General features: G+C 37.6%; 2 protein-coding genes across 2 annotated transcripts; both read right to left on the bottom strand.

Annotated features, from left to right (window-relative positions):
• Positions 1-11,426: 11,426 nt before the first annotated feature.
• Positions 11,427-12,654, bottom strand: LOC108100011. The gene is made up of 2 exons (XM_017203718.2): positions 12,079-12,654; positions 11,427-12,022 (listed from the first exon to the last, which is right to left on the bottom strand). The coding sequence occupies exons 1-2, from the start codon at positions 12,580-12,582 to the stop codon at positions 11,702-11,704; spliced, it is 825 nt and encodes a 274-aa protein (XP_017059207.1). The 5' UTR covers positions 12,583-12,654; the 3' UTR covers positions 11,427-11,701.
• Positions 12,655-19,137: 6,483 nt separating this feature from the next.
• On the bottom strand, positions 19,138-22,106 carry LOC108100120 (protein I'm not dead yet). Its single transcript, XM_017203873.2, has 9 exons — positions 21,955-22,106; positions 21,756-21,897; positions 21,432-21,697; positions 21,263-21,377; positions 20,973-21,022; positions 20,783-20,905; positions 20,042-20,711; positions 19,474-19,590; positions 19,138-19,422 (listed from the first exon to the last, which is right to left on the bottom strand). Exons 1-9 carry the CDS (start codon positions 21,960-21,962, stop codon positions 19,345-19,347), a joined length of 1,569 nt encoding a protein of 522 aa, XP_017059362.1. The 5' UTR covers positions 21,963-22,106; the 3' UTR covers positions 19,138-19,344.

The raw sequence follows: 22,106 nt of genomic DNA, 5'->3' as shown, positions 1-22,106 counted from the left end.
TCTGGGCTACATTTTTTCATTGCTTAATTGGCGAAACTAAGAGAAGCCTTATCGTTGGCAGCCGATGATATTGGGATTTTGTGAATTTCTGGTTTAAAATCAATTAAAAACTTCATTTAATAATTGCGAGCACGCACAACCGATGCAGAAACAAATGCCATTAATTAATTTTAAATTTAGCTAGACGCGTGACATGCCGATGGATTTCAGGCGGCTGATTTACCAATTGAAGGTTCATTTCAGCTGTTATTCGGCGGTTAAATGTGAAAACTTGATTAACACCGCTTAATTGACAGCTTGGAAAGTGATAAATAATTGTGCTTTTCATGAGTTTAATTTATCAATATGGTTAAACAGCTTTTATGGCATTTTTGATAAATATTTTTGTTTTAGCAGTAATTAAACTGGTAATTAGTTTGGAAAACCTTTAAGCCAACAATTGTTGTACAAGTTTAATTTTATTTTAGCAATTTCTCAGTAAACACTCAATTAACAAATATATTTTTAAAAGAAAACAAACGATAATATGGCATTTAAATATCTATTTTAGATGAATTTTGGTTCTATTATATTAGAATATAATTTCTTTAATGTAAAAAAAACTGAAATACTATTGTTATGTAAGGTCTTAGTTTTTCAAATAACAATTAAAAATACTAACTGGAAATACAAATCAAAATTTTTAAAATAAATTTAAAAGTATATATATTTATTAAGAGCTCGTTTCTTTTGTTTTTAAAGCCAAGCTAAGCAAACAAAAGCCCATATTTCCACCTTTTACGACCGCCGAGGTCGGGAAACCCTTTGGAGCATTTTCGCATATGGCTTCTGCTCTGGTTTTAGCGGTTGGCAATTAAATATTTTCGGCGCAGTTTAATTAAATGCACGGCTTATGGCGGCTTAAGAGGACCATAGAAATGTTTTTGGCAGCTGTCAACTGGGCCACTAAAAGCGCGCATAGACTTTTCAATATTGGTGACGAGCGTGGCGGCGGGAAACCTTGAAAATGTTGAGTGCGGATTTGGCAGCTAACCCCGTTTGCCACGCCCCCCCTAGCAAAAACGCCCATGCATAATCCATGGGTGTGTCTGTGCCTGTGTGTACTATATGTGTGTGTGGGCGCAGTGGGCGTGGCCGGTCAGCACTCATGTGCGAACGCCGCTGCTGATTGTGCGTGACAAAATTTCGAGTCGGCATTTTGGCATTTTAACGCACTGCCTGGCGGCCCTGGAAAATAACTAAAGTTTGGGGGAAAATGGAATTGCTCGTTCACATCTCCATAAACGCGGAGCTTAGGCACATCAATTTGGCTACGGACAAAACCCCATTCCCTTACGGCCAACACATTTTACCCACCAGCAGAGAGAGAGCCAACTCAATTAGCGCTCGCACAAGCTTTTAGCCAAACTAAGTTATTATTGCCTGTGGTGCTGAATTGAAATGTTTGCCGCGACTGCAACAAAATGCATCCGAATTAGCCTGTGCATTATGCAACGTCAAGTGCGCTCAAATATTAATTATCGAAAATACGCAATTTATTGCCATTTTGTTTGTTTTACATTATGCCATGCAAATACAGCAGGAATTAACATATCAAGTTGAAACATTGCTGATTTTGCTCCGCTAAAGTGGATTGTCCGAAAATTGCTCTTATTTATTGCTGAGTTTTCTTTGTGGGCTTGGAATCGATTACAATTTAATAACTTGTAAAAACTTAAAGCATTATAATCATCTTGATTGATACTAAATAATAAAAGGGTGTGAAAAGATCACTTGAAACAACTTTACAAATATTGGAAATTTATATTTTCATTCAATTTTGGATTTTTTTTTAGATGAACGAAGGTTTAAGCGAAATTAATTTGTAAATCTTATAATTTTTTAAAATGTTAGGATGTTGGTAAAAAAATATTTACAAATTAAAAAAAAACTGAGTAATAGAAGTAAGTTTATCTGTGAGTTGAAAATCGATTTCTTATTAAAGAAAAATAGAATTCTTTGCTCTCAAATATTTTTCAGAAATAAGTTACTGCACAGTTGATGAAGTATATAGTATACAACTCTCAAATTTATGATGGATTGCTTGTCTCTATATTATACTCAACTCCATCAGTTCAGTTCCTTAAGTACAGATGTAGTTGACACTAAAAGGCTTATATTTCCGTAAAAGTTAAGCAAATTCCAGGTATTCATTAACATTTTTTTTGAATATCGCAATAATCGATTCTCATTCTGCGCGTTGTTCCTGCGGAGCAGCTTCGAAGACATAAAGCACAGAACGTGCCTTAAAGAATGCCAGGCATTTTAATTAAAACTCGTTTGCGCCATCCTTCCATTTACCAACTCGCTCTTCAGGTCCCCAAAAAATGGTAGCAAGCGTTGTTCCAGCTCTTGCCTTACCTCAACTTAATGGCAGCTGCTGTCGTGCTTGATTACCCAAGTGCCACGCCCCCGCCTGCCATTCCCCCCCTTTTCCTTTGCTCACCCTTGCAGCACTTGAAAACTTTTACGCTTGTCATGTGCAACATGTCCAACTATACCGTTGTCGTCCGTCTCCTTCGGATCCTTTGGCAGAAGTCCTGCTCTTCCCTGTTGTCCTGAACGTCCTGAATGTCCTGAACGTCCCACAGCCTAGGGGCAACAAATCCACAGCACAATGCACATGTAGCCACCGAGCGGAAATGAAAAATCAAATAGAACAACTCATAATGGCATATGGGTTCTGGTTGCCAGAGAATCAGGGTTGCAGATAAATAAAATAAAGATACGCAGGGGATTATTAGCTGGCAGATTGTAAAAGTTTAAAATTCATTTTCAAATAAAAGTAAAAGAGCTTTTTTTAACATTTTTTTTAAAAAAAGGAAAAATCTTAATGGGTAGCCCTAGAACACAAATGGGAAACGATTATAAAATTATAAAGTAAGTAGTTTTGTCATACTAGCCAACATTTCTTTTAGTTAGTAAAATAAACCATACAGATTTAATTGCAATATGAGTGCTCACCATTTTTCATAAGGTGAGTTGGCATCTTTTACAAACGAGTATTTGCAAAAGCAACTCTGTATTTGTAAAAGCAACTCTGTATTTGTAAAAGCAACTCTGTATTTGTAAAAGCAACTCTGTATTTGAGATTACTCGATTACTTGAAGTTCTTGTGGGACGTTTGCAGCCCTGGAGAGCAACTCTTCCGTCGTCTGTGGCAATTTTCTTGAGCATTTTTTCGTACAGATGCCTGCTCCCTGTTGCTCGTGCACCGTCCACTTGGCAGCGTCGGAATTGTCTGTTATGTGGCACTCAATTACACTTTCGTTGTCACTAAAACATCTTTGCTGGGGAATGGAGAAAGAAGAAAATGGAGGAAAGTGGGGAAAAGCAAAGGAAAGCAGAGCTTTGCATACATGTGTGTGATTGTGTCCCGGCTTTGACACTTCAAGTGGAGAACTTTTCAGGGAGATGGAGATCGAGATGGAGATGGAGATGGAGCCATGAGTCTAGTGTGTGTGTGGGACTTGACATCCAATAAAGATTACCAACGATTGTTAAACACAAATTGTGCTCAATGATGAGTTATCTAAGGAGAGGCTTCCCTGCTCCATTTTTACCTTCTTTTTTCTCATTTTTTTTTTGCCCAGCAAATCAGCTTTTGCCGCTCGAAGTCCTCGGAAGCCATAAGGTATGCGTTTTGGCCTCCGAAAAAGAAACCTCCTGGCAAAAAAAAAGTTTCCAGGCTTTTGACGAAGTTGTCAAATGAATTCCGAGCATGGGTGCCGCATTATCAGAAAATGAAATTTAAAACGTTTTTGTGTTTGCCAGGGCAAGTTTATTGTACTTTTTTTCTTTTTTTTTCTCGGGGAAGCACACACAAGTTATGGGCTGATTTTTTCGTGCCATCGCATGTAATTCATCAGATGGGAGATGAATGAGCCGTATTCATATACCTTCGTATATCGTAGCCCTTCGATGGGTATTACTATCTCTTTTTTTACGGCATACTTCGCGGTTTGCCTGCCTTTTATTTTTACGGCAGAGTTTTCACTTTCAATTCATAATGATTTTACCCTTCGAGCAAATTTCTTTATATCAGATTGCAGTACATGTTCTCTGTTTTAATTTTTTTTTACAGATTCGATGTGTGAGCATATCTGTTTCGGAAAATCTGGAATTTCCATTTGCACAATTGAATGAGTCCAGCATTCGGAGCAGTTGGAGTATTTTTCCGTATGTTCATTAGATGTGGCTTCATGCAAATTTGCTCTCTTATTTCGGTACCCATTTGGTAGGAGATACTCCTCGTCCTTTTGTTCCAGCTGCCGTTCATTACTGTGCTCGGTTTAAGCCAACAATGCGAGAATCGAGACCACAAGGAAGCTGCCATTGTTTGGGGCTCGTTCCAGCTGACTGGGCCAAATCACAAATAGATTTCTGGTTATGCATTCTGCTTAGGGGCATCAAACCGAGCAAATATTTTTTCAGTAACAAGATAGACAAATAAATGCAAATGAATGAACTTCTGCGGGAAATGCAAAATTTCAATTAGAGCTGGCATGTCATTTGGCAGCCAGGAAACTCGACACTCGAACTTCATTAAAATTCTATTATTGCATGTAAAGAATGCTGATTTTGTTAGCGATTGCTCGGCAATTGATTTTGCGAAAATTAAACTTGACTGTTGCACTTATTTTGTAACGAATAAGTCTTTGGTGAAATGATAATGTTACTTGAAATATTCATGCAAAATTGCACTCAATCAAATAAATTATGCCTTTAACAGTACCTTAAGTAAATGATTCCTTCTAATTTAATTATAATAATCCCTTTACCTAAATGTGAAGTGAACTTTGACAGACATCTTGATATTTGCCGTAAATTATTAAGCCTCCTTTTTAGGTGAGAATGTAAATCACTTTATATCTGAAATCGACTCCTTAATGTCCAACTTTGTGGATCTTACTACCAGTAATTATTCCATTCGCTGGAATTAATTAACAGAAAATGTTGAATGGCCGTGCATGCTGCTTAAATAATGCTGTGAAAGGCAACCTTTTAGCCTAACTGCGAAATGTTTTGAATTGCATTGAAGCCCCTTCTGTGTTCGGTGTCCTGTATTCTGTGTCCTCTGGCGAATCCTTTATAATTCGGACAGGAGAGCAACATGAGTCTTCGCTTTATCCTCGTTAGTTTTGCGACGCCTTTGGGGCAGTATTGTCGTGGCCATTACTTTAATTAAATTACGAGCATATTCGCACGGGCTCGACGTCAATCGTAAAACCAATACGCCTAATGCATCTGTCAACGCGCTACACACCGACCACAAAAAGTATGTGGAGCTGTGCTAAAAATGTTCAAAAGCAAAATCACGTACTTAAAGGCAATAAGCATTTTTATATCCCAAACCCTCGGTCCTTTCCCCCCTGAGAAAATGTTTAAAAAAAGAAAACTCCATCGCGAAAACATGCCGCAACCCACACTCAATGCCACCAAAAAAAAAGCGAGGAAAAAAAAAAAAACACATTTCTATTAAAACGCAAATTTCAACAGATTAACACGGAGACCGCGAGTTGCGGGGATAAATTCGAATCTGGGGAGCTGGAAATCCAGCGCGTGTCATTCGCCGTGTAACAATTTGAAACTTTTATAGAGTTTTGCGCGCTGAACAAAAAACCAAACGAAAAAAAAAGAAAATCCATCGATGGTCGGCGGACAAGTTTAAGAACACGTTGAACTTTTTTACGACCGCCGTAGATGAGGATTTTGCGGCTCGAAATGTATGCGGAAGCGGAAGTTTGTTCCGCTTCTCCAAAGATAAAGCTGCAGTTGGGAAATTTAAGGCAACAGCTGCTACTAATTAACCTGGCCATTTGGACCTTGATGCCGCCGAGGCTTGCTGTTAGTTAAAAACTCATAAAAAATGCCATGAAGGCCGATTGAAAAACACCAAACGCTGCCGATGGCCGATACTTTTTGCGTTTTTGCCTTCGGATGCCAAGGAGCTTTAAGCCGCTCAAACTTCATTGCATATTTATGGGCTCTATTCCCCACACACTGGCTTTTTTGCCGCTTTTTAAATATTTAAATTCCGCTGCTGCCGTGTGGGAAACCAAACAGAAGACGGGGCGCACATCTGGCATAAATAAATAGACTGTCCTTTTTCGTAAGTCGAAAAGGTGAAAGCCATGTTAAGACAAAAAGGAATGGGGCTCCGAGTTTGGAATGATTTCGCGCGGCAGAAATCCTCTTAAATTGAGCGTGAATTCAACTTTCGGCGATCCTGCAGCAGCACAATGCCTGCGTAATTTAAGTTTCCCCTTGGAAATGCAATTAAGGCCTGACTGCCGAAAGTCGCGATGAGTTCCGGGCCATCAGACGACTTCCATGTCAGCATGTATCTGAATGCGGGCTCAGCTCTTGTAGCACTTTTATTTAACTAGTCTAAGCGGCTTTCGCCTAGACAAACTTTGCCCCCCAACCAAATCCGCTTGACTTTTGGCCAAGTCTTTATGGCGAACGAAGCTTTGCATAGACGAAAATGCAGAGGAGTTCTCTTTGGCGGAGTGCGAAAGTTGGCCTTTGCCAAATATTAATATGAAGCATATGAAATACAATTTAAATACAGGAAATGCATAGCGGAAATCACTTTGTTCTTGAGAGTTTATAAAAATTTAAATTGAATTTCTGAAGGGGTATTTTCCAAACATAATTTAAAAAGAAACTTATAAGTTCCATATAAATTAGTTATTAATGCAAAACTATACATTTATTTACTAATTTATTAATTAGTGGCAGCTGTCTTTTCTCGATGGTTGGGTTTTTGTAATTATTCTTTGAAATTTAATTGTACTTGTGCATAAATAATTTAATTCTATTAAAGGAGCAGAAAAACAATTGACAAGCTAAGACAAGGTTTTAATGTATTGGCTTGTCAAATAAACTGAATAATTAACACAAAGAATATTTAATTGCTTTGAGCTTTTATTTCATGTTTTCCAAGGGTTTCAATAAATAAATTACAAGACAGAAAGAAAATTCCTGAGCCCAAAGCAATAGTCTCTTTCCCTAATTTTGCCTTTTCATGCAACTAATCTGTTGAAAGCATTAAATTATAAAGAGAGTGGGAGCTGAGAAAAATTAATACTTGACTTCCTAATAAGTATACTCCAATAAAATGCTTCCTAGAAACGTATGCAAATATTTAAAATGATTTTCCACGGAAAGAGCACATGTTAAATGCTCTAATTTTTTTCGGATTTTGATGGAGCAGCTTCCACGAAATATTTCGGCGCCTTGGCAACGAATTCCGCATGTATGAATAGCCGGCTCTTATTTTTTTGTCGGCTGTTGCCACTCGACAATCAAAGCTGGCCACAAAGACTGGCCACATTATGTGCTCATGGGCCTAGGCATGTGCCACACAAAAGTTCCAGTCCAACAAAGGAAGCCCAACTGCGTCAGATCTTTTGTACGGCTTCGCGTGTAATTTATTTGACAGTTTGACAATTTGGAAAAAATGGTCGCTAAACAGCGCAGGTCGAGCGGTGAAAACGCGTGAAAGTGGCCGCCGGTTCCACAAAAGGTTCCAACGCAACGCAACGGTGGGAAAATGGCTGAAACTGCTGCTGGGAAAATTCAGGGGGGGTGAAAGCCTGGGGAAAAACACCTCGGACCGCTGCAAGGCGCTAATGTTGAATTAAACGAGCGCTGACAGCGGCATAAACAAAAGCGAGAACCGCGTCGCCCAAACAGCAGCAGGATTTATATGCCTCACATGCCGTGTATCCTGTATCTACATATATACTATATACATTCATATATATCTTTGCAGGAGCAACATATATGTATGTTTGGGGGGCATGCATATTTATGATAAATTGTCGCCGTAGGAAAACGTGTCGCTGACATTTTGGCGCCTACGAAACAAAAAGGCAACACAAACAAAAAGCAAAACCAAAAGCAGCCAGCGAATGAAAGAAAAACTCGGCGCGCACACAAGTCAAAGTCAGCATGAATGTTTGTATGAAATTTTAATAACCCGGCAAACTGGTATTATTATTGAATTGCCGAATGACTTTGTAATGCGAAAAAAGAACGAAAAATGGAAAGAAAAAACCAAGGAGCGTCAAATATTGCGAAGCGAATTTTTATGAAGCTCAAAAGCCGTTTAATGTCACGCTGGCGAAATAATCCAGCTTCGGAGTTGATTGGAAAATGCTTAAAAATAGCAGAGGAAATAAAGGCGCATAAAATGAAGCGAAAATGCGAAAATGCGAGCGGAATGAGTCGGCAGTTGGCTCATTGGAGCCGCTCTAAGCTTTATTGTCTCAGTCGCTGCCATTTGCACACGCTCAAATCTCTGGTCGCATTCAACCTGTTAGCCTGTTTTTCTGTTTTTTTTTTGGGCCTGGCTCTTTGCGGCTGCTCAAATGTAGTCGTAAAAGCGCTTTTACGTAATGCGACATTGTCGCTGGCACCGGGACGATAATGGTCCCCCAAGAATTGCGACTCGTACGTGTTTGCCGGCCTTGAAGCGAAATTTACAATCCCCAGTCTTAAAGACAAATTCTGAGGGATTATACAAGTGGCGGAAGAAAATACGAAGGCAACTCCTTTCGCTAATCTCATCAGGCTTCGATTTTGTTTAAGCCCTCTTCAGTCGTCTTCAATTTACTGACATTTCGGAGTACAAAGTACCATTTACTATTTCCTAAAAAGCTCACTTTCTAAAAGAAATGAGAACAATTTTATATTTATTTTTGTTTTTAACAATAGGAAAATTTGCAATCGAGAACAGGTTGTTCTAAAATTAAGGTTTTACAGAATAAAAAATAAACAACCCTTTTGAAGGAATATTTTCCTTAAATAAAAATGAGAACACTTTTATATTTTCCAAGAAAAATAAAACATTGGCATATAATCAGGTAAATAAAGAGTTTCCTTTCTTCAATTTAGAAAACAATAAAGGGTTTCTTTTTTTTGCGCTGAGTTGATATATCTAATGGTACTAAAATACAACAAATTTAAAAATAAAATGCCCAAATTAAATATTAATGGCCAGCTAAGAGCCATTTGTGAGCTAGCCCACACAGGGGTTTACTTACCACAGTTTCCTCGGCTGCAAATTGTTAGCTTAGATTGGCCAAATTAATTATACACATTTATTTGGTTACGTTCCCCCAACTGACGAATGCTCTATTTGCGCTGGGTCTTGTTTAAGCAGCAGCCATTCAGCCTCAGATCGGTCTGTATCTTGTATCTTGTGCTCCAAATCTGGATCTGAAACCGAGCAGGTAAATAAACTTAAATGCTTTGACTGCTGTTTGGCCAAAGAGTCGGCTTTTCGGGGAGGAGAAATGTCTGGTAAGTTGAATGCAGTAGCAGTTGCAACTGCAATTGCATACAATTGTGGATTTTTGTGTGTACTTTACTTATGCAAATGGTGTGCGCCTCACAGGACAGTGTTCACTTTGCACACACGAGCATTTTGTTGCACTGTTTTAATTAAACCAGCTTCAGTTTTAGTTTCAGCTTCAGCTTCAGCTTCAGAATTCCTATTCCTTGTTGCTGTTGCGGTTATTCTATGGTAATGCCCCGTGATGCGACCCATTTCGCTATTGCATATTTCTCGCATGGCGAGTGGTTATTCCTTTTTTATCCCCACATATCCCGTCCTTCACCTCTCTTATTTTTTGCCCGGCAACCACTGCGATTTTATTAATATTGCCAGCGAAAGCTGCGTTTTTGCATCCCATTGTTACCTCCCCTGTTTCATTTAGAAAATTAGAGGCGAGCGCTTTATTATTTGATGTGTAACTATAAAGACTATACTCGGGTTGCTATCATTTAGCATCGTAATTTTATTTCATTTCATTTAATTTAGAGCATTACAAAGGAAAGCTTTGTTACTGGATATGCAACTCTAAAATACTTCTCTGATGTTGGTTTTATTTAGCATGTGGCATCAAGAGTTCTATTTGATTTGATTTGGTGTGTTTTAAAAGAGATATGTTTTACATGCGACCATAAAGTTGAATACGAGTTTTAGTTTAATAAAAGTAACAAATAAAATCGAAAAAGAGTTGAAATGGAATTGCTGTAGATATTAAGGAAATTAAATGTGATTAATTTTGTTAACAACTTTGATTAATATTTTAAATTGCCTTTGAGGATTAAATAATAAATTCTACATTTTTAAAAGATTCAAATTTTTTGTTAAAAAATGTATAAATTTTTAAGTGCATAAGAAAGAGGTTAATTAAGAATTAACTCAAATTTATTAATAATAAAATTTCTAAATTTGCGAATGTATAACAAAGTGATTAACTATTTAGTAATTAACTAATATTTAAGATAAATTAATTGATAGCTCACCTAATGTAATGCATTGCTTTTGATTGGAAAAACATTTCTTAATTGTCGTACTATATTTCTTTACTCTAATTGAGTAAAGGTTGAACTTTTCCAGTGATTAATCCTTTTGACTTCCACCAAGTGACATTTAAAGGAAACGGCGAGGAAAAGCGATTCAACGTAACGATAACTCCGATGCGACTGCAAATCGGTCGGCTTACTCTTTCTGTGTCCTTTAACCAAACCAAACATTACGGCGTTACACCCTTTTATTGTCGGATGCAGATTATCCGCTTTCCTCGGACTCGGCCGCTCACTTGTTTATCATACTGTCAATTACTTTTAACGTTCGCATCTTAACGGCGAAATCGCAACTGCTTTCCAATTAAGAGAAACGCATTGCGGGTAAGTAAAATAAAGTAAGGGGAAAATGCGAGGGCATTCGTGATCCCTTCTCTCCAGCTGAGTTTTCTGGCCTGGTCAATTCTCGAGAGCTGCACTTTCTGCGCCCACATGTCGTTGGCATTCGCATTCGCGACTTTGGGGAGCACCACCACCCCCAACAACCACCCCAACCACCCATCCACCCATCGGAGCAACCGACCAACCGCTTATGCAAATGGATTTTCAGATGGGAGCGAAGGTCACTGCGTCCTTTGCGGTTGTTAAATGCATGCCTGCTTGGTATCTTACCATTTTCTTCTTCTTCTTCCCATACTCCTCCTCTTCCTCTTGCTCCTTGATCCTGGCCCAGAAACTCATTAACGGCAGTGTTGCTTTTTAAGCCGGTTCCCCGTTCTCGGTTCTTTGCCCCCTTGGTGTTCTGGCCCAAAGTCACAATAATTAAGTAAAGACGTTTGCTGATGGCAGTGAAATGCTTTTAACTGCCGTAAAGGTCCTTTGGCATTTACTTAATCCGCTCAGCGGGCTGTTAACCCCTATTTTCGGTGAGTGTATTTCCGCTTCGGTGTTAGAACTTCCGCCTTGTTTTTGCTGGCTTTATCGCATTTAAGAATTTTTTACCCACACCAGACTAGTTCCAATTTCTCTTGGCAGGAAGAAAAAAAAAAGTATGGGGAAAGTGGTAAGGGGAAAGCCGCTTAAACGCAACTCGAGACTTTTTAATAATTTACGTCGGCTGAGGCGCGAATCAAAGAGCATTTGGAGTGCCCACTTCGTATTTTTTTTTTTTTTTGTTTTGCTGCGAGGCAGGTGCACAAATAGAGATACAAATAAAAATAAACATTAGCTGGAGCTCCAGAATTTCCCATTAAAGTTTATGCAGATCCCCCCAAACATTAAAGGGCGTGGAAAGTAAGGAAGAAGTAAAGATAGAACTCAATCCGCTGGATAACGATTTTTAGGCAGGTGGTTGGTTTTTGACGAGTCGGTAACCGCCTTTCTGCTCCCATTTCTCGGCCTTCCTGTTCCTCAATCCGTCCAAGGAAAATCTGCCTCCTCCGAGCTCGGAAAGCATCATGAATCCACCGATTTTACAAAACAATAAGGAGAAGTACTGCAACGAGAGGAGAGTATCATTCCAGCCAAACAACATACTCCAATGATTGCTGAAAACATCGTGATACAGCAAGGCGATTACGGTCAGATAGGAAAACAGTTTGCATTGGAAGCCCAAGCTTATGAAAAACAGCAGAACAAATGATACAATGGTGAAAGAACTCTGGGAAAAAATAAGAAAATTATTATAATGTATGAAGGTTAAGAAACCATATTTACCTCCAGTTCCTCATCCATCCACATAATAAACAAGCTGGACAAGCAAAGTCTTCCTCCCAATAATAACAGTTGATACTTCCACTTTTCCATCTGCGGCCACTCCTTTTGATCTCTCAATTTGCTTTTGGCAGCAACCAACATTAATAAGGAACCCACATCCAAGCTGTCGTTGACCAGAAAGTAGAAAAATATGGTCCAAATGGAGAAGAAGAGTCGATGGATGACTCTTCCGATGAGCAAGAGGGTCACTCCACTGGCCTCCTTTTTGGTGCAGAGATTGATGAATATGGCCGCGATTGTCAGCAGGATATCGAAGAAGGTGTAAATGTATCCAAATGCATCGTGGACATCCATCACAATTGCTCTTTCTCTTCCCACAAGGGAAGTATGCACCGCTGCATAAAGGACCTCCATGAAGTAATACGACATTACGAAGTAAGGCATAAACTTCAGAACAAATGGCCTTATCCTTCGCTTAACACCTTTTATAGTTTTTAAAATCATTTTTAGTTCGCTTAGAGATCACAATTCGGAAATAAAAACTTCGCTTTGTAATATACAAACATGTATACTTTAAATACTCAGCACACTTTGTTTACTTTGAAGTGTATTTATCAATAAATTCTTCTATCTACTGTATAAAATTTAAATTCTACTTAATAAAAGGCGATGGTTAATATTAAAAAAAGAAGAGATTTTAAACACTCAAGATTATAAGCCTTATAAATGGATTATAGTTAAGAAAACATTTAATTAAGTAGTGAATATTAAAATATCAGATTAAAAACTTAATAAAAGAAGAGATTTTAAACACTCAAGATAAAATGCCTCTTAAATGGATTTTAGTTAAGAAAACATTTAATTAAGTAGTGAATATTAAAATATTAGATTAAAAACTTACAAAAGGAACAGAAAATGCTTTACACTGAACCGCATTTGAAAACTACATTTCAATGTGGCAGAAGCCACCTTAACTTTATCAAAAAGTTATAAAGTTTTCAAGAAGAAAGTATTGCAGTTGAATATTTCAAAAGACATGGCCTCCTCACTTCCTTTTTGCTTAAAAAAATATAGTTTTAAGCAAGTTTAATCTAAACGAATTAAAAACTCCGCAGATTCCTTATAACATGACTTGTTAGTTTGCATTGAAGTTGCAAACTCCGCCCAACCGCCCCGTTTTAATTAGTTCATCAGCGGTGAACGCCAAAAAGCCCGTGGGCATTGTATTATGAACAATGTTTGTGGCTCAGATCTGGAGGGAGTCTTGATAATGTGGCAAGAGAAAAGACGCGGACTGCAAATCAATGCCGGGCCTAATTGTCTGTAATTGTTGCCGATGCCCTGGGCAGGCCTCAACTGGCACATTAGCTAATTGTCGGCAAACAGGCAGTTGGTCATCTTGACACGCCCGATTAATTTCTGGGCTTACTACACGTACTCCCCATAGCAACTTCATTCCGAGTCTTAACCGGAAAATGCATTTGGGGATCTCGTTTTGTTGGTTTCCGGTTGGTCGCAATTTGGTTGCACAAGAACCTTAAATAATGTCATTAAATCTCTCTCCTAGGTTTAGGGTTCACCAAAAAAAAAAAAACCTAATATTTAGTTTTGATAATTAAAAATAAATATCTTAACTTGCAAGCATCTAACTTCCAAACATTCAAATTTAATCAGAAATAATATACTTAATTTTAATATAACCATTCATAACCATTCATAAATGCATAACAAAGTTACATATCTCGTTGTGTCATAAGAACTTCAGAATGTCTTTACATAAAATATTAACAATTCCGAATTTCTGGGCCTCTTGATAAACCTATTGGTTGCCAAGGAAGCTAATCACCTTTCGAAACATTTTCATTTGGCAGCAGCTAAGGAAATTATTACTGCACCATAATCCGACTGCTTCGACCTCCACAATTTATAAAGCGTTCAAGTTTACTTTTGCTTCTCGATAAACACCTCGACTTGCTTTTTGGAGAGACTGAGGGTCCGGCAAAGTGACTGGATAGCATTTTAATGCCAATGACTGTCAACAACTTTTGACATTTTGCAATTTATCTGCTTACACAGCAGAAATTAATGCCACAAGTGGAAAACATTGAAGCTGCTTCAAGGTAATGAGCAGTTGGGCGAGAAGAAAAGGAAAGATACTGTGAAAGCGGAAAATGAAAAAATCAATCCTTGTTGTTGACATCTAAGTGCTCCTTTATCCCCTTTCTTGTAAATGGCAAAAAGGTATTTACCAGAAACTACCCAAGGTCCTTGGAATAAAATAGGAACAGCCCAATGGCATGGAAAAAAAGAAAATCTAATACGCCAACAAAGGCCAGTTGGTATACAATTCTTATGGCCAAATAAGTCTAAGAAAAAGAACAACAATAGCACAATATGTAAACAAGATGATGACCCTTAGTTTTAACCAAGCAATATTCATTTTTTCCATCCTGACAACTTGATCAAAGTGAAACTATATCCTGAAGCCCTCATTACCACTAAGATGGCAGTGAAAAAAAATGGCAGTAGCAGTGGCCTTGGTATGGATGGACTCGGATTTGCAATGAATGCTTACCAGTAGCCTTCGAAATAAATGAGCTGGAGGAAAAACTTGGTAAGCAACCATCACAAGTTGACTTGCCTGGGGAAAGTTTATTAATTGAGCCTATTAGTTCGCTTCTTCTTGTTGCGAGGAAAGACGTGATGAACGTTTTCTAAAGCCATTTTAAACAAGCGAATGGCATCTGAATTTTGTGAGGAAAATAAATAAACATGATACAGGAAATTTAGATGGTTACTATGGAAATGGTAAAGTATGTAATATATACTACTTTGTAAATATTAAATTTAATTTTACAAGAAAATTAGCATAAATGTATGTATAAGTCATACTAAAGAAATATAATACAAGCCAATAATATTTTAGGTATCCTAATAAGACATTAATGTTTTTAAATAAAAGGAAAAACTTCGAAATAAAATATCTTTAAAACTTTCTACTTTATGTTCATAGTCATTTTTTATACTTGGTTGGTTTTTGTTTTATTAAGTACCCTCTCATATTTTCATTGAAAGAGCATAAGGCGGTTCATTATGTGGTATTCGCTGGGACATTTTGCCGGGCAATCAAGTCACCAACAAGTCCTTGGGGCGTGAGAGGACTGAAGGATAAGCCGGGCAAAAAGGGGGCGTGGCAGTGGAGAGAAGGGAGGAAGCGGAGTGGACACAGTTCGTTGATTTTGTTACAAATAATTTAAATCTATGTCAACATTTGGAACGCGACGCGATAATAATTCATTTTTGCCTTTCGCCGCAGTTTCGTGACAGCTAATCACCAGAGCGAGATGGCGATAGACAGACGCCAGACAGACAGAAGGAGAGAGAGAGGGAGAGAGAACGAGTGACGAACGAACGGAAAGGCAAATAAAAATAGACAGCAAGAACCATTTTGAAAAATGGCGTCATGGCTGCCCGATTTCCGGCAGAAAATGAATTTTCCCTTTTCGACTTGGTCGTCGATGTTTTGTGTGCTAATTTAACGGCTCTCTATCATTTCGATGGTTAAATTAAAAACAACATAAAACCAATAGGTCGCTTATTATGGCTGGTCAAAAATGAAAATGAGGACTTTATCGCGACGAGCATAAATTTAATACAATTTGCCATGATGTTTATTGGTGTGTGCACATGCGCGACGCCATCAATGGCCATTGTTTATTTGTTTCGATAAAATCGCTTTAATTTCATTAGTTTCCTCTTTATTGTGTGTTTTGTTGTCCGAATTCCTCACCGAGTTGTTTGCATATATTTGTTTGTTTCGCACTCGAAAAAGAGTCGTATTGTTCGCCCTCTTTATCTGTGACAAATGTCAGACATCCGATTTTATCTCAACCGTTCAATTGTTATGGATATTGTTATGAATTCAATTAATAATGTTCATTATGAATGGTTGAACTGTAGTTAAAGCTTGTGAAAAAACAGGTTTTAAAAAATAAGTTCCTGATTGCCCATGTAAAACACGGTATTTATAATTGTTGTCCAGCTCGAATTAATTATGTAAATAAACAAGAAAGGAAGCTAGCTTCGGCAAGCCGAAGCTTATATACCCTTGCAATATGTCTAACAAAATACAAAACGGCTAAACAGCATCAAATCTATGACGATTTTTCTATTAATTTTCCATATTGTTCATATGACAGCTATATGATATAGTCGTCCGATTTTGATAAAATTTAATTTGTAACTCAAGACTCATAAGAAAACTCTATATTCCAAAAATCATGATTGTCTGATGAAAAACATCGAGGTAATAATTTTGTTTCCGTTATTTCTATATAGATTTTTCGATCTTTCCTATGGCAGCTATATGATAAATTACTCCGATTTTTCTGAAATTTTTTTCTCGATTTAAGAGTATTTGAAAAACTTGATGTTCCAAAAATCATGCTCGTGGGATTAAAAACAACGACGTTATAATTTTTTCCATTATTTATATATATATTTTCTGGTCTCTCCTATGGCAGCTATATGATCGAGTTATCCGATTTTGATAAAATTTAATCCGAAATTCAATAGTGGTTAGAAAACGCCATCTGGAAGGAATCAATTCGATCTGATCAAAAACAACGGAGTAAGAATTTTTAATTTCATTCCCTTGTATGGGAGCTATCCGATATAGTCGGCCGATCCGGCTCGTTCCGACCTATATACTGCGTGCAACAACTAGACAACTTTTGGGAAAGCTTCAGCCAGATAGCTTTAAAACTGAGAGACTAGTTTACATAGAAACCGACAGGAGGACAGACGGACAGACGGACAGACGGACAGACGGACAGACGTACAGACGGAATTGGATTCAGATGGTGATGCTGATCAAGAATATATATACTTCCTCGGGTCTGAGGTGTCTCCTTCACTGCGTTGCAAACTTCTGACTGAAATTATAATACCCTTTTGCTCTGCAAGGGTATAAAAAAGGTTTGGACAATTAAGAATGCCTTTGGGGTATCCTGTATTATTACATTTGAAAAGTACTATTTATCGGATTAATTGTGTTTGTATTTACCAATTTAATCTGCACACTTGTGAGTTTACCTGCAATGAAATCCTAAAATCCCTCTCTCATTTTTTCCAGACTGAATTTTCCATGTGCAAAAGGACAACGACCGATCTTAGCTTCCTGTTCGGTAGTTATCTTAAAACCTTCGGGCTGTGTCCATAAAGCAAACAATGAAACCCAAGAACCCCCAACTAACAGCAAGAAAATCTATTATACTTCGGAGCACATGTACATACATATATAAAAAGAGTAAACTCGGAGAGTTATAATGAATGGAAATAATGGCGCCGCAGGTGAATAATCCGACACCATGTTTGTTTCCAAGGAGCTCTGAACTGACGTTCATATTTTTTTCCCCATTCAAACCTGTCCGTTTTGTATCCCAATTTGCATTGTGACTTTTTGTTTTAAGACAATAGTAAAATATTCCCCGCCTTTTGGCATTTGTTTCCCTCGATTTTTTGTCAGCACATCAAAATCAGTCACAGAGGCGATTGCACTTGACAGCGCAGCTGGAAAAATAATCGCAGAAAGCATTTTAATTAAAACATTCAGCATTATCTTCATTTTAAACATGAATTTTTTTATAGAATCACAAATCTGAAAAAATTGCAATCATTTTTATGTATGAACTACATATCTTTAATAAAGGAATTTGTTTCCAATGGCTTAACCAGATAAAATTAATCTTAAAATAACAAAAAAATAGTGGCATATTATCAGAAGAACAACCATAATAGAGACAATTTTATTTGTAATAAAAAAATCCATGTACTCCAGAATTATTTCGATACAAAAAAATTCCATTGGTGATAAACCTCTAAGAGGGAATAATTTTTTTTGCCAATTTTTTCGCGAATCCCGTGCAGAAGTCAAGAAGGATAATGAGCCTAGATTTGGGAATGAGGAAATTCCAGTGAGCTTGGTATTTGCCGACGTGGAAAATCAGCTTAAGGCGTGCATGATATTTGAATATATATACATAATTTGTGCGATTCCCTTTTGGGTTGCCAACGTCTTTAAGATGAAAATTCCGCATTAGTCTAAGAAGAATGAAATCCTTGGGGATTTCTATAACAAATTGAAAAGCATAACAGAAAAAAAGGGAAAAGTGTTTTATTAGGCAAATTCCACCTTTATTATTTGTATTCCAATTTGAATAATAGTTTCGAAAATTTCAGTGGCAAAAGTAGCGGTCATTGCCCTTGGCCAAATCAATTAAATGAGCCATTTTGAATAGTCGTGAGTGTTATGAATATTCATGAACTATATGCCACGAATTTAATAATTAAATAGTTGGAATATAAATGCGGCCCAAAGCTAGTGACGCCAGGACCTCCGGCGGCAAATGTATTTTAGCAGGATGGTAAAAGGACCATGGCCCGAGCAGAAAGTATTCAGCCGGAAAGAGTTTGCCGACGAGATACATGAGCCAGGGTCCGCTGCCAAATTAACAAATGAATAATTTAGTGCCAACACTTGTGTGGGCAATGTTTGGATTAGAGCAATGTGAATTAGGTGCGAATGACCAGGAGGGGATTACCCTAAATGCGAAACTGTCTAATTTGCCCCAAAGCATTTGCTGCTCTTTAATGTGGCAATTAAATTGGCTTCAATTTGTTTTAGTTTAATAACAGAGCGATATATTTACAGGTAAAAAAAAAAAACAAATTTTAAAATAATAAATAAATACCTAAGTTAAAGTTTACATTTGTATTATTTATTATGTCACCTACTGTTTTGTGCTATTTTATTAACATTTTAGGGGAAATTCAAACTCGAAATCTTTATGCACCTGTGTCGGAAGGTTCCAGTGGCTTGTTTTTTTTTTTTGTTGTACAATCCTTTTGACTTTTATTCCTTGAAATGTCAACTGTGGCAGCTTCCTTTTTTGGGATTTGATACCACCTTTTCTAGAGATGAATATCCTCTCAAACAGATGTTGCCGAGCAATTTCAGTCCAAATGTTGCCCAGATTGTGTATGCAAAAAGTCAACAAGTTGGTTTCTCAATTCAGTAAAGCTCACTAGGTAATTTTTAATAAACGCACTTAAAATCGAAAGATAAATTTGGTGGGTTAATATGAACTGGAACGGATTAATCTTAGCTTAAGACCATTAGTAAAGCTCACTAGGTAATTTTTAATAAACGCACTTAAAATCGAAAGATAAATTTGGTGGGTTAATACGAACTGGAACGGATTAATCTTAGTTTAAGATCAGCAGTAGGGTGAATGCGCCAATCATAAAGAACATGATTATGGAAATGACGCTTCCAGCAATCAACTAAAAAGTGGGTGAGGTATTAATATATTTGATAAGACACCAAGTACTTACGAATTGAAAGGGTCTGATGTTGCCCCATCCCGAGATAATGGTGTTCGATGGCGTACTGACGGGCAGCAAGAACTGATTGTGCAAAGCGGTGGAAAATGCCAGTCGGAAAATGTCTCCCTGTAATTTTATTTGCCATACATACATTAAAGTGTAAGTTATTTCAATTAAAATTACTTGTAACTCAATCAAGAAAATCTAATTTTAAACAGCCATTAAATGTGGCATACTATTTCTTAAATACATTATAAATCTTTTATAAATTGGGTTTAGTTTGATCATCTCTAAGCTAATAAAGATCTTGTTGGTTTCAAATGAAATCAGATTGTATATAATTTTTTTTTTTTTTTGACTTAGAAATAAAATTTCTATCAAGTTTTTTTTTTAAACAATGACTACCGCCTTTAAAGAACTAATTTGATAATGGTTGATAATGAAATGGTTTTTTCATCATTAAATTTCTCTAATATATATTTACTTAAAATATAAAAAGCAATTATTCAGCTTAACGAAAAGGTATTTTGTTTAATATTATTATTAATCTTATTATTAAAATAAGAAAACTACTTACAGCGTTTAGTTTGGGAAGTATTATCCTGCAAATGGTTGTGGAGGGGGCGAGGTTCCCCATGACGGTCCCGGCAAAGGTGCCGTACAGAAAGGCCATGGAGTCGCCGTGATCCTCGATGTTCACTCCCGCGAAGCTGACGAAGCCGCTCTCCCGGGCACAGAAGACGAGGCTGAAGGCGGCGCCCAGCATGAAGATATCCGCCCAGGGAGTATTTGCATTCACCGCCTTCCAGCCCAGAAGGGAATTGGCTGTGCCCTCCTTGGTTGGCTTCCGGCAGACATAGTATCTGCAGAAGAAGTAGTTGGCCGGAATGGCGAAGAACAGAATGGCCATTCCAATCGTGGGAACCGAAGAGCCGGACTCGATTTTCATGTTGAAGTCGGCCCAACCGGGAACGATGTAGGGCTTTCGAGTGGCCACCAGCAAGAAGGTGATGAGGATCAGGATGAAGACCAGTATGGGGTAGATTGTCCAGGGCCCCATCGCCTCCTTTCTGTTGTTCATGGCCTGCTTGAAGCCCGCCTTGTTGCCCTCCAGCTCGGCCAAGTCGCGCTTCACTTTGCCACCCAGAAGTCCAAGGAAGATGAATTGAAACCAGAAAACCATTACTGCAATCCCCAAAATTCCCGGTCCAATCATAGCCAACGCCAAGGTCCCAATCGACAACGATCTGAAAAGAGAAGAAGAACAGGATTCAAAAGTTAAAGCAATCCTTTTTGGAGTTGCAGGATCCATAATTACTTGGAAAGGGCATCGGCAATGCAGCCATTGGGACTCATTAGGGGTGAAAAACTAGCAGCCAAACTGGCAGTATAGCAACAGGTTAGATAAATTCCTATGACAGGACGTGTGGGATATGGTTTGCTGAAAACAAAATTAGTAAATTACTTTAGATATAGAGATATAGCCAGAGTAATAAGTATAAACTTACGATCCCGGTTCGTAGGGCTTTTCTTCAGAGTCCATTTTCACAATGCCCGCCTGAAATGTAAGTTGATTTGGCTCAGGTAAATTAATACTGAGATTAAATATTACATATATAAATGAAAAGTGTACACAGAGGTTTAAAGCACTTTTTCAACTTTTTAACTGAAATTAAAAATTATATAAATAAAAGATGTTCGGTTGAAATATTTTCAGTTACCGAAAATTAGAAGAAGGAAGTTTTTTTTATAAAATCTACATTTAATTAAAAAATAGGGTTAAATATGAGTTCCTTACATTATTATATTCCGTTATCACCGCTTGAGAAACCTTCATCCAAAAGGCAGCGGCAACTGTGGGATTTACAAGAAAGGCAAGCCACAAAACGTTGAGAGTCAAAAAAATCTGTAGACTGTAAAAGGTATGTAAATATTAAGCTGTATAATTTCTCCGTTTAGTAACCTACAATTTCAGACTGCTACCCACAATGGCGATGACCCAAGCCGCCAGTCGTTCACTCAGCCCCGAAGAGTCCATCATAATGCCCAAGAAAATAGCACCGAACACCAAAAACAATAGGTCAGTGTAATAGGAAGTACTGACCTTTCCCGAAGATGCGATTCCAGCGATCGGTATAAATACGACATAGAGAAAGGCTATAGCTCCTCTGGCCATCAAATTGAGTATGTAGATCAAGTACAAGCATAATGTCAAATATATGAAGCGGCATGCCTTCAAAAAAGAGCTAATTATAGTAACTTATTTTTCATCAGGTGAGCCAAACTCTTACCAAAACTGGATGTCCAGCCAAAATCGGTCCAAGTAAAATAGGTATTAGTACAAGAAGAACACCTTTGTAGTGAAATTTACAGAACAATCTTCGATCATCCTGCTCTTCCAATGGAACTGATCCCGGTTTGTAATCTTCAGCTCTGGCAATTAAATAAACTGTGTAGTTAAGCCTCTTGAGAAACCAATAATAAACTTACGCTGCCATTTTTAAACGCAAATATTTTTAATTTTCTCAAAAAACAAAATTTTTGTTTTAAACTGTTTGTGTCATTGACGTAAGAAAGGTTGCTGTTATGTGCTTATAACTTAAAACCACAACTTTACTTTTACGATACCAAATCAAAACTAA

Source organism: Drosophila ficusphila, unplaced genomic scaffold (genome assembly GCF_018152265.1).
Source record: "Drosophila ficusphila isolate 14025-0441.05 unplaced genomic scaffold, ASM1815226v1 contig_855, whole genome shotgun sequence".
Taxonomy (NCBI): domain Eukaryota; kingdom Metazoa; phylum Arthropoda; class Insecta; order Diptera; family Drosophilidae; genus Drosophila; species Drosophila ficusphila.
Note: the sequence above shows the minus strand (reverse complement) of the source record. Positions and strands in the feature narration are given on the sequence as shown.

Excerpts from the sequence above, each read along its gene's own strand:
- LOC108100011 (XM_017203718.2), bottom strand. The coding sequence starts at position 12,582 with ATGATTTTAAAAACTATAAAAGGTGTTAAGCGAAGGATAAGGCCATTT. Across the intron at positions 12,023-12,078 it reads GGATGGATGAGGAACTGGAG|AGTTCTTTCACCATTGTATC; the intron begins GTAAATATGGTT and ends ATTTTTTCCCAG.
- LOC108100120 (XM_017203873.2), bottom strand. Across the intron at positions 20,712-20,782 it reads ATTGCCGATGCCCTTTCCAA|ATCGTTGTCGATTGGGACCT; the intron begins GTAATTATGGAT and ends TTCTCTTTTCAG. Across the intron at positions 19,423-19,473 it reads ACATCAGACCCTTTCAATTC|TTGATTGCTGGAAGCGTCAT; the intron begins GTAAGTACTTGG and ends CCCACTTTTTAG.